General features: G+C 32.2%; 2 protein-coding genes across 5 annotated transcripts; one reads left to right on the top strand and one right to left on the bottom strand.

Annotated features, from left to right (window-relative positions):
- Window positions 1-504: 504 nt before the first annotated feature.
- On the top strand, window positions 505-4952 carry LOC105251891 (nucleosome assembly protein 1-like 1). 4 transcript variants are annotated; one of them, XM_011258987.3, is made up of 8 exons: window positions 597-773; window positions 2156-2303; window positions 2808-3097; window positions 3229-3385; window positions 3451-3588; window positions 3664-3811; window positions 3899-4018; window positions 4246-4952. In XM_011258987.3, the coding sequence occupies exons 2-8, from the start codon at window positions 2160-2162 to the stop codon at window positions 4407-4409; spliced, it is 1161 nt and encodes a 386-aa protein (XP_011257289.1). In that variant the 5' UTR covers window positions 597-773; window positions 2156-2159; the 3' UTR covers window positions 4410-4952. The 4 variants fall into 4 exon arrangements, with proteins under 4 accessions (XP_011257292.1, XP_011257289.1, XP_011257290.1 ...); XM_011258988.3 differs by lacking the exon at window positions 597-773 and adding an exon at window positions 1053-1297; XM_025412728.1 differs by lacking the exon at window positions 597-773 and having other exon boundaries at window positions 4246-4365; window positions 4600-4952.
- Window positions 4953-4965: 13 nt separating this feature from the next.
- Window positions 4966-11341, bottom strand: LOC105251892 (cyclin-A1). Its single transcript, XM_011258991.3, has 6 exons — window positions 10795-11341; window positions 9265-9756; window positions 8733-8956; window positions 8396-8600; window positions 8028-8275; window positions 4966-6697 (listed from the first exon to the last, which is right to left on the bottom strand). The coding sequence occupies exons 1-6, from the start codon at window positions 10972-10974 to the stop codon at window positions 6616-6618; spliced, it is 1431 nt and encodes a 476-aa protein (XP_011257293.1). The 5' UTR covers window positions 10975-11341; the 3' UTR covers window positions 4966-6615.
- Window positions 11342-12357: the final 1016 nt, after the last annotated feature.

The raw sequence follows: 12357 nt of genomic DNA, 5'->3' as shown, positions 1-12357 counted from the left end.
TTCCGTTCGGCGAGCCAATGATAATTCGCGACCTCCGTTCGTCTTTCAACGATGTCATTACATAACAAAGAGCTTAGGAGGTTCATCCTTCACCCTTATTTTATTTATCAATTTTATTATGTATATATTTTATATATTATTTTATATATTTTATATATTATTTTTATAATATTATATTATTTTATGTTATATTATATTATTATATTATTTATATTATTTTTATATATTTTATATATTATTTTTATATATTATTTTATATATTTTATATATATTATATATATATTTTTTTTTAATATATTATTTTAATTATATATAAACATTTAAATGCATGTTGCACCAAAGAAATAAAATGAAACGAGATACCAGAGCACGTAATTATTACTTTTACAGATGAGACAAAAATATCTTTTCCTAAAATATGCTGACCAGAATTCAAATATAAGTAAGACTTGACAAAAAATGTACGGACCAATGAAAAATGGATATTTTGTATCGTGACGCTTGTTATAGGGTCTCTAGGCAACGCCAATCAACTCGCCGGTCTTCCGTCGGAGCCAAGCTCCGATTGGCTGCAGCTTCAGCCGCGCGGCAAACCACAGCCACCCGTTTGCGCGAGACGTTGCCCCTCTTCGTATCGCGCGTTTCCTCGCGATCAACGGTCAAGAGGCAGCGACCGGTCCGTGCGTGTGATCCGTTGTTCGCAGTCGTTCGTTCATTCCCCGCTTCGGTCAGACTTGGTCTCTTCTCCTGCGGATCAGTTCCGTGATACGAAGGTAACGCATTCGAGGAATCCGGCCCGATTTCTCGCGACGAGATGGGATCTTTCCACGTCGCGTTCACACGCACATTCGCCGCGACGTATTTCCTCTCTCGCGCGCGCACTTTGTTCTCCCCTCTCCCTCCATTTTCGTTCTTTTTCACGTCTTTTATCCTGAGACAGGCGTTCCTCTCGACCCCATCGACCCCCATGTGCGCACGTTTTTTCGCCTGCGATTTTTTCCCGACGCGAGAAAATTTACCGCGACTAGCGTCTTGAATTTTAGCCTATTATTTGCTATTTTTCACGCTCTTTCATCGCGCTTCGTCGACGCGCGTTCAATTTACACCGCATACTCGTGTCTCCTCATTGTCCTCGCGATCGCTTCTAATAACCTTTCGGCGAATCTCGAGACGTCAGCCTCGCGCGTAATCGGCTTTTATGATTTATCGAGGAGATATCGAATAAAAAAAAGGAGATCGTAGATTTGAGCGAAATTTTTGCCACGTGAATCAGCGCGATTTGAATCTCAACGGAATTGTGAGAATCTCATTTCATCTCTCGACATATGTATTTCGTGAATTTGTCGTATTATTTTATTACGTGGCTGCATCGAAGTTGTGTAATTTCTTGCAATCTTGTTCTTTTTTTATATGGAGATTTTTGATATATCGTAAATTCGGAGCACATTTTACGAGCACTGCGTTGTCACATTGCACACTCTTGTCTTGCCTGTCTGAGAAATTTAATGTCTGTTAATTTCTCAAGTTTGTACCCTGAATAATTTACTCTTTGTAATTAAATTTGTATTAAAATGTTTTTTCTTTTTTTGCAGACTATTTCATGCTAATTCCTAAAACAGATGTGCCATTAGATTTGTCTTTTATTAAGAATTTAAAGAACAGAAATTTTTATATTAAATTTTTTGTCTTGCACCCACACACATTTAATTATCACCTTTATGCCACTTGGAGATGAATTTTTCCCTCTCTCTGTATTCATTGTACATATATAATTGAACTACATATATAAATGTTTTTTCCATTCTTTAATTATGCTACGAGTATTCTTTAATTACATTGCAATCAAATTCCCTTTCGATTGGTTGCTTGCCTTTTTATCTATGTGAACCCAGCAATGTACACTTTTGCATAAATTGTAGCACTGCTTTAGCGAGCAAAGTAAAACGATCATATACAAGTGTGAAATATATAGATACATAAAAATCCTCAGTCTACATAAAATTCAACAAAGTTATAATTGCAAACAGAATTCAACAAGTTTATAACTTAAAAAGACCGGACTCTAAAAGACTCTATGTTAGATCGATATAGACAGTTGACGCTAAAGAGATGTACAAAGGTAAAAGAGATTGATAGCGATACATTTGAATTGTAGTAATATGACAACCGATCCGGAACGCGCCGTCAATACTAGTGCTACGGAATCTGTCGAAGATGAAGATGATAACGACCAACCAAAAATTTTACGTAACACTAAAGTGTTAGAAGCTCTTCGAGATTGTATTACTACACCACTGTTAGAGGTATTGCAATATTTCGCGTCTTGTAAACTCGACGAATCTATATATTCTTGGATTTATATAAATTGTAACTGATCTTGTTAAATGTTTACAATTATGATGATATTGCAAAAGTCTTTTTCTAAACTGCATGCTTCCTAATGCTTGTTTGCTTTTATATCCCACTTAACTGACAAGATAGAATGATACATTTTGATAGAATAAATACATTTCATATACTTGTCATGCAATTCATTTCATATATGTATTATTCGATTTGTTATCTTTACATAGATATATATATCATTAATTTTTTTATCAAATTATATAATTATATATCTGCATATTATATATTGTAAACATATCAAATTAATAATTGTTATTAAAATTGTAAAGAAAAACATATTTAAAAAAAATTATAAGCTTATTAATTATGCAAATTAAATACTTGTAATAATAATCTTAAATAATTACTGTGTATTACACTTGACTGAAATCAAAATTTCATAAATACTATTGTATTTTTAGCCAATGCAGTCTCTTCCTGCTTCCGTCAAACGCAGGATCAAAGCACTGAAACAATTGCAGCTTGTTACTACTAATATCGAGGCCAAGTTTTATGAAGAAGTTCATGCTTTGGAATGTGAATACTATAAAATGTGTGCGCCTTTATATCAGAAGCGGAGTGAGATAGTATCTGGTGCACATGAGCCAACGGATGAGCAATGCGTTTGGGAGAGTGATGATGATGAGGAAACTCTAAGTAATTATATGAAAGAAAAAGCGAAAGTTGAGGATAATACAGAGAATAAGGATGAGTACGTTTTTATGTAGGATAATATATACATATATGTATTTATCTACTTAAGAGGAAAAGTCATATTAAATAATTTATTTGGAATTGTAAGCAATTGTTGCGCAAATTAATTTATATTATGACTTTTCATAGAACGGAAAACGAGGACGACACTAAAGGCATCCCAGATTTTTGGTTAACAATATTTAAGAATGTAGGTACATTAGCCGATATGGTTCAGGAACACGACGAGCCGATCCTAAAACATTTAAATGATATTAAAGTTAAATTTCTGGAATCGAATCCAATGGTGAGTAATCATGTAGGATAATATGACTTAAAAAAACTAAATTAAAGTATATATTAATTTTTTAGGGATTTGTCCTCGAGTTCCATTTTACACCAAATGAATATTTCTCAAATTCAGTGCTCACTAAAGAATACATCATGAAATGTACACCAGAAAAAAATGATCCATTTAGTTTTGAAGGACCTGAGATATATAAATGCAAAGTAAAATTTTTATTATTTAATTTTAGTCTTTAATATTAATTATAATACTATAAAAAAGGAATCTCTTTTACATAGGGCTGCGTTGTTGATTGGAAAAAGGGCAAGAACGTAACGATAAAAACCATTAAGAAAAATCAGAAGCATAAATCTCGAGGATCTATGCGTACTGTGACCAAAACAGTTCAAAACGATTCCTTCTTTAATTTCTTTAGTCCGCCAATCGGTAATTAATATCTCATATCAAATCTTTCTGTATATTGAATTTATATTCATTTCGTTTATAATTTTAATGTAAATTTATATTTTTCAGTGCCAGAAGACTCGGAAGCCGATATAGACGATGAAACTCAAGCTATACTGACCAGCGATTTTGAATTAGGTCATTACATTAGAGAACGCATAGTTCCTAGAGCCGTACTATACTACACAGGTAATTTCCATAAGCATATTTATTATAATTTCCCGATAAAACGAATATCATAAATACATGTGATATATTTATAAATGCCATGCTAAACAACTAGAAACGCGCACGATGTAATAGATCAAAAAATATTTAATTTTAAAGATATACTTGTATTTACAATATTCGTAATGTATTTGTAAATGTATCTCCAAGTATTCTTCCTTTATAAGACGATTAATTTTAAAATATAGGTGAAGGTTTAGAGGATGAAGATGAAGATTACGAAGACGAGGAGGATGGAGATGACGACGATGATGTCGACGAGGAGGATGAGGAAGAAGAGGGTTCATCTCCTACTAATGCGCCTTCAGGTGGGAAACAAGGCGATGATCCTAATGAGTGTAAACAACAGTAGAATTATATTAATTATGAAAAATAATGGAAAAAAAAGAAAAATCAATCGTTCGTGCGTTACAGTATGCGACAACACACTAACGACACATCTGACCGATAACTGCCTAGATAATCCTGCACCTTGCAGTTCCAAATGTAATCCCTGTTCTCTTTGTATCAATCATCTAATCATATCATGTCTCCTATTCCAGATCAAGCCTAGAACTCTTCAACATACCAGTGATACAAAAACAGAAAGATAAAAAAAATTATGCGTACTACACCTTCCTTTTACTCGCCGTTGACGATGAGTAGAATATATGCGCCTTATCATATCTGTGCTAAGATCTAATGTCATGTATGTATACGGTAATTGCTCTTGCTCTCGAACACTAATTATTGTCAATTTTTAATTGCTTTATTTTATACGACTTGTTACGTTTATATGTGCCGACAGAGAGAGATTGTTTGAATTCTTTTCCGAAGAAACGCACGTTGCTCTATGGAAAAAATTTTTGGGTACTGTTGAAGCATTTTTAATACAAAAGTGGAGAAAAAAAATGTTATCGCTGCTTCAGTTGTGTTTCATTCCTTTTTTATTCCTCTTCGTAAAATATCCTTCCAAAGCGTCCGTAAGAGAACAAATTTTTAGTATTTACAATTATATATTAATCCTTTTTTTCTCTATATGAATTCACATTTTACGGGAACATTTGATACGATTTCGTATAAAATCGAAACAATTCGGAATAATTTATATTTTTAACGTGGTATAAAACGCACTATGTCAGATATATATATATATATAGAAAAATATCATAAAAACATACGTACATTTTCAATTTTTTATCAAAGACTGGCAGCATCATAGAATCATTAGATATAAAAAAGGACCGCTTTTCGAAACTATCCTTACGAAATATATTCTTTGAAATTTAATAACATGTTTACGTTATTTTTAATTTAGGACTCCTATAAATGGATAGGTTTGATTTTTATATCTTGAATGTACCTAACATTTTGACACACCTCGAAGTCATTTATATTTCACGTAGGTATAATTATCAGATTTTCTTATACTTATCTTCAATTATCTATGAAACTGAGATAAACGTAATTTACAATTAATGCAGAACTGAATACTCAATCGTGTACATAACGATGTATTATGATTCCATAACATTTTTTTATATCTATATTTGAATTCATATATATGAACATATTATCATGCATATTAGATTTGAACACCTAGGTATTTTGAGTTTTATATTAAAATGTGGCACTTATGCTGTGCAAAATTGCACGTGAAATACATATAATCGCAAGTGTCATCGAGAAACAAATGTATTAATTATTATGTGCATTCATGTATATATATTATGAATGAATGGATGGATATAGAAGTGTTTCTCGTGCAGAGAGAACGTTACTACTACTGTGTGTCACGAAGGAATCTATGGTGTAATCTTGCACAGCACATAATCTAATGCTTTTTGTATATATATATATATAATGCAGTACAGGGATATATATATAAAAAGATATCTTACTTTTCTAACAAAGCAAACTACGCATTTGATACTAATTAGGGATACCTAAAATGCTGTAAATAAATAACTGTACAATGACTGAAAAATTGATCGAAACACATGTGCTAATAATTTCACTGAAATATTTTAAATAAAATTTGCCGTTTTTATCGTTAATTGTGCATCTAACATAAAACGATAATAATAATAAATATAAAATATTTTTGTTTTTGACTCTTCTTATTAGGATAATTTAATTATTTTGCGCTGTGTGAAGCACGCGAGAAGCAAGCGTTTGTGTTTTATAACTATCCTTTTAAAAAAATACTTATAAAAATACAAATTTCTAGATGTTTTCCCTTTAGAGCTTCGCATTCTATTGGAGATATTATGACACAAAGCTCCCGAAACAATAATTAAAATTTTTATATGGTCACAATCTAGAATGCATGTGGATTGATGGTGCAGAATGTTATGCGACGAAGATAGAGCCAGGCTTATTTTTTGCCTTTGCAAAACATGTCGACTAGACCGAAACAAGCTAACAGAAATAAACTGTATACTTTTCATTTTAAAGGTCAGTCTTGCCTTGATCCTCTTCTTCGTAATTAATACATAAAAATCTCATCAGAGATTCAATTAGTAATTTATACACAGAAATGTCACTTTAATCCTGTGTTTGTCTTAAGACATCCTTTACTAAATGCCTTCCTCTTCATCTTCATCCTCGCATGATACTGCCTCGGTACTACGAGGTAACAGCATAGATACATGACCATACCTAAGGAAAAATTTTGTTAAAAAAAATTTCAAATATTACAAAATTCGTAAATAAAATATAAAATATACTTATTTTGCAATAAAGTTATGATAAAGCATAAGACCAAGAATAATAGTATTAATATGTATTATATATACATATATACATATATACATATACATGTACACATATACAGGGTGTTTCATTTTAATCCGACAACCTAAATTTCTCGGAACCTAAGCAAGATAGAGAAAAATGTTTTAGACAAAAGTTGTATGGTTTCAAGGGGGACATAAGATGGTGTCATTAGTTTGATCTTGAAGAGCCACCTGAAGGACACGCGAAGGTCAGCTCCAACTTTTTAAATGGGACACCCTATATGCTTTTGCATATTCTTGTAGCTCATCTCAAGAGCTTTCCAAAACACTATAATTAAGTTAGTTTTCATTAAGTACTTTCCAAGTTATGAGGCTTGAAATCATTTTTTAATTTTACATAAACTGTAAAATATCTTGTAAAATATTCATTTTTCGATTATTTTACCTTAATACTTTTATGTACAAAATAATGAGAAGAATCAATTGTATCAATTGGTGTAAAGAAAACTCATAGTTGTTTCGAAAAAAAATATGTAATTTGCAATTAACAATTACATATTTTTTCTTAAAAATAACTATGTCTTTTCTTTACACCAATTGATTCTTCTCATTATTTTGTACATAAAAGTATTAAGGTAAAATAATCGAAAAATGAATATTTTACAAGATATTTTACGGTTTATGTAAAATTAAAAAATGATTTCAAGTCTCATAACTTGGAAAGTACTTAATGAAAACTAACTTAATTATAGTGTTTTGGAAAGCTCTTGAGATGAGCTACAAGAATATGCAAAAGCATATAGGGTGTCCCATTTAAAAAGTTGGAGCTGACCTTCGCGTGTCCTTCAGGTGGCTCTTCAAGATCAAACTAATGACACCATCTTATGTCCCCCTTGAAACCATACAACTTTTGTCTAAAACATTTTTCTCTATCTTGCTTAGGTTCCGAGAAATTTAGGTGGTCGGATTAAAATAAAACACCCTGTATATATATATATATATATATATATATATATATATATATATATAATAGATATTAATACTATTATTAGAAATATTATATTAAAAACAATATAATAGCAGGTAATAAATAACATATAATTGTATAATTATACATATATAATTATACATATATAATTATACACGGAGGTAATAAATGATATATAATTGTATAATTATATACATATATAATTATACAATTATATATCATTTATTATCTCCTCTTATATTGTTTTTATCATATTTCCACTTACTTGCTACTTCTATATTTTTCTTGTATTGCTACTTGTGGAATATTGGGAACATTGTAAAAGGTCTTGTTCAAATGTGTGATGCATTCCTTAAGAGTTTTCAGATCATATCCTGTTGATAGTTCTAATTCGTGTGGCCAGATCTCCTCCTGCAATGTATGTCGCGCAAGCGCCACTGCAGATGCAGCCAAATGACTGGGCAAATATTGTAGATATGGGTCTGCTTCGAGCATTGATAATTCACACAAATACTGCAAAATGCAAAATATATTCAAAGATAATAAAAGAGAATGAAACAGAAATAATCAATACGAAAAGTATAATAAAAAAATTGAAGCACAAATTATATACTTATGTTTAGTGAAACCTACCATTGCCAAGAATTTAATTTTATCCGACAGATTGTTGCTGATACAGTATTCCATTAAGAATGTGAGATGCGTCGGTACAGTTAGATCAAATGATAAAACCCTCAGTATCAAATTCTCCATTTTTATTACCTGTGTTTTTGTATATGTATCATCTGTGATATATACAAATTCCCCTACCTCAGGAGGATAAATTTCTTCATATTTCCTATTAAAGAAATGTTAATGAATTTCCCTCAAACACTCTAAATCGAATAATATTGTTTGATTGTAATATGTCTAATTCAAGGTTTATCTTATTGAATTCTCATGTGTGGATTAATTATTAAAATACACTTACGCCGCGATAAACATTGCGGCAGTCCCAACAAGTTGTAATTTTCCTCTTACAACGCTCATATATGATAAGAAGCGATCTATATACGAGATGGCCAAGTATAGCGTCTCGTCTTGCAGCCGATATTCTTCGGCTACTTCCACGAGCCAATCTATCAATATAGATCTCATCGAGTATGTAATATCGGGTTGTTTCTTCATATAACCAGGTTTTGGTCTATGTAATGTCTGGAAAATAGAAAAGAAAATTAGAAGAAAATCTTAAAGTACTAAAGCAAATAAACAAAGAAAAATGTTTTCTTAACATATAAAAACACTAATATTAATTTTTTTTTATAGTGTAATTCAAAGAAATACTACTAATTTATTTAAACAATATTTAGTTAATATTTAAATTTTTTATTTTACTGTTGAATTTGTATATTTGTACATGCATATATGTACATATATGTTTCAAAATAATATTATACATTAAATTAATTAATATTATATATCAAATTATAATATATTATATGTAGAGATAAACAGATACGTACTTCTGATACACGTAAATAATTATATATATCAGCCCTATATTCATCTACATCAAAGAAATTAGTTCTCATTTCTTTAATACATTCTCTTCTCATTTTATATTCTTTATTATTGGACGAACTGCTATATGTCAAAGATTTATCCAATGTCTTGTCCAATGATTTTTCCAAAGACATGGGACTATCTTTTGAAAAGATATCATCTTGTTTATTTTGACAGATTTCTTCGATGGTACTACGAAATGCTGCAAAATTAACACTGTTTTTATTAATTATTCTCTGTTCATAATTGGATTTTGCCACTATTTCTTGCACGACATTTGTCTCTTTCTTCTCTTTTGAATCCCTAAGTACAACAGATGTCTCTTCTTCCAATTTATCTTGGTAAATTTTGAAGACTGTTTCTCCTTTCTTATCATCAAAAATTTTGAAAGACTCTGATTGTGAGGGAATGAATGGTTTTGTTTTGACATATTTTTCATCCTTGTAATTCTCCTGTTAAAAAAGTAAAAGAAATTCAGTAACATACGATCTTTATATATTTCAAGAATTAATCAAGGACAAAGCAAGATTGTGCCTGTGTGATATCTAACAAGATATCTTTATAGGATATTTGGAATATAATGCAATGCTTGGATTTGTCAAGACTTTTTAAGAGAAGAGAAATAATATTTTAAGATAAGCACCAGTGCACAGAATAACATTTAACTATATTTTAAAAACAAAAAGAAATCAACATATATACCAAGGATCTGAACAGGATAAAAATCAATAGAGAATTATAAAAATTATACACTATAAAAAAAATGATAAAGAAGACACATCAAGAGGCAACATTAATGATGGAATAAGGAGAATAAAAGAGATGTAAACAAAAGTTATGAATAGGTATATTTTACATATATTGGAAACAGATCAGTCAAGAATTTGTAGAAGATTATTATTTAGAACAAAACAGGTACGAATCAAAAGATATCAAAGAATAAATTCAGGAAAGAATTGATGATATATATAGAACTAGGAATGAATACAAATAGCAAATAATTATAAAAAAAATGAAAGAATAATGGTTCAATGATAAATTCCTACAGCATATCAAGGGCAAAATAGCAAAGTATAAAATTTTATTCGTACACTAAAATTCAAAGATTAAAGGAAACAAGAATCAAATAGCACATTGGCTGGAAGCAATTCATCATTGACCGCATCAAAAATAGTCTTAAAAAAGTTCTCAAGACTCTATTAACGCAGATGAATTATAATAACTGAAAAATGATCAAATGATTCAATCTCTACAAAATCACAGTGGAAATTTAAAGCATATTTTCTGATATCTCAAACTAAACTCGACAAAAAGACCACGACTTACATCTTTTTTTTTTTTTTCAATCGCTAAACGCGCGCGAAAGACACCCGGTGACTTTTGCTTCAGCAACGTGTGATAGCAATGTGTTTATCGATTAATCAAGAAGGTATCTCCTCCCTTGCGGGAGAAGTCGAGGAAAGCACGAAGCAGGAGCCAAATATACGTACGAGCTTCGTCCCGTGTCGCGGACAATTATTGTGCAGGACACCAAGGACGGCGCGTTTGTTCGACTGGAAGGCCTGCGTTTGCGTGCTCGCGGCGGTAACGAGGTTCTCCTTGCCGCGGGCGCGTACATCGGCGCCGACGCGGTTCTCCTGATCCTCCTGGTACACCCTGATCGTGGCCATTGTTCGCGACGACGAGCCCTTCCTTGTTGCCCGAACGAGGGGATCGGCGCAAATCGATCTTGTATCTTGGATATCGGAAAGATCTAAGCCGTCGGAGACGACCCACACGCGTACATAAACCGGGTGATAAAAAAATGCTCCGCCGATAAACAACGCGCGCGCGCCCGTCCCGCTTTCTCTGCGTGCCGCGACGAAAGACGTTCCGGGTCCCGGTCGCTTACGGTTGGCTGTGCATCACAGAGTCGCGGGAAAACGGACGGGCGCTCGCGACAGCGTTCCGAGCGGTTCGGTTGCCGTTTGATTTAAAACAAACGTAAAACTCCAACAGCTGGCGGGACGTTATGGGGAGCGTTGCGCGAAACCGGCCAATGGCGAGCGTGGGAAACGCGCCGGCAAATCGTGACGCTCGCCTTCGCGCGTTCGCAAATCCATCCTCTCGAGGCGCGTTCAGAAATCCTACCCGCATGGTAAAGTAACTTCGAATTGATCAATCACGACAAAAGGAGCAAACATTTCTCGATCCCGATTGGTAGGTTAAATATCACTCTACCTTACGAGTTGGATTTCTGAACGCAGCTTCGAATGTACGCGTGGGCGACGCGTCGAGTCCTCCCCGATTGGTCCATTTAAAAAAAACACAAGTCTCAAGATTGTTAAAAATAACTGGGCGAGTCGTAAAAACCGGACAAAAAGACTTGACGGAATAATATATCGTGATTCTTCTTTTATCAGTTCGGCGATAATATTGTCAATTATTTTCAACGACATTCACGATGGATAAGTGTCTAAGGCTTGGTTGCACCAAGGTTATTTTAGCTTCAAGGATGTTTTACACCTATTTTCAAAATATTGAGAATTTAATGAAAATTGTACAGAATGTGCAGAATATTGAGAATTTAATGAAAATTGTACAGAATGTCCTTACATATGTTTAGAATCTTCAGTACAATTTTTAAATCGATTCACTAAAGCGTTCACAAGTTGTAAGGATTTTAATTTGCATCGAATTAACATGTGTTCTTATGGGAAATCATAACCACGTCGATTCAAATGACAAAAACACATGGAAATAATATTCAGAATTTGTTTAAAATTTGCAAAAGTTTAGATACAGAGGAAATATTTGGTTAAATAATATTATACAAGTACTAACTGGTTAAGAAGATATTAAATATAATTCAATGAAATTAGCCATGTGTCACAAGGCGAAATTCTCTGCTAAAAGTTAATCATTTCGATTAACAAAATTCGAAATATTTCAATAAAAATGTAAATAAATATTAAAAAATACATCTCTGCACTGTAGCTAAGATCAAATTGTAATATTCCACACAATTTCTCATACTTAAAATACACCAAAAGTGGATATTCGTCAATATTGAT

This window comes from Camponotus floridanus, unplaced genomic scaffold, assembly GCF_003227725.1.
Source record: "Camponotus floridanus strain SB8 unplaced genomic scaffold, Cflo_v7.5 scaffold56, whole genome shotgun sequence".
Lineage (NCBI taxonomy): Eukaryota > Metazoa > Arthropoda > Insecta > Hymenoptera > Formicidae > Camponotus > Camponotus floridanus.
This window is presented reverse-complemented; position numbering and strand designations above follow the sequence as displayed.

Coding starts and splice junctions, on each gene's coding strand:
- LOC105251891 (XM_011258987.3), top strand. CDS start 2,160: ATGACAACCGATCCGGAACGCGCCGTCAATACTAGTGCTACGGAATCT. Junction 3,098..3,228: donor AATACAGAGAATAAGGATGA/GTACGTTTTTAT, acceptor GACTTTTCATAG/AACGGAAAACGAGGACGACA. Junction 3,386..3,450: donor TTCTGGAATCGAATCCAATG/GTGAGTAATCAT, acceptor TTAATTTTTTAG/GGATTTGTCCTCGAGTTCCA.
- LOC105251892 (XM_011258991.3), bottom strand. CDS start 10,974: ATGGCCACGATCAGGGTGTACCAGGAGGATCAGGAGAACCGCGTCGGC. Junction 8,957..9,264: donor ATTATTTACGTGTATCAGAA/GTACGTATCTGT, acceptor TCTATTTTCCAG/ACATTACATAGACCAAAACC. Junction 8,276..8,395: donor AAATTAAATTCTTGGCAATG/GTAGGTTTCACT, acceptor TGCATTTTGCAG/TATTTGTGTGAATTATCAAT.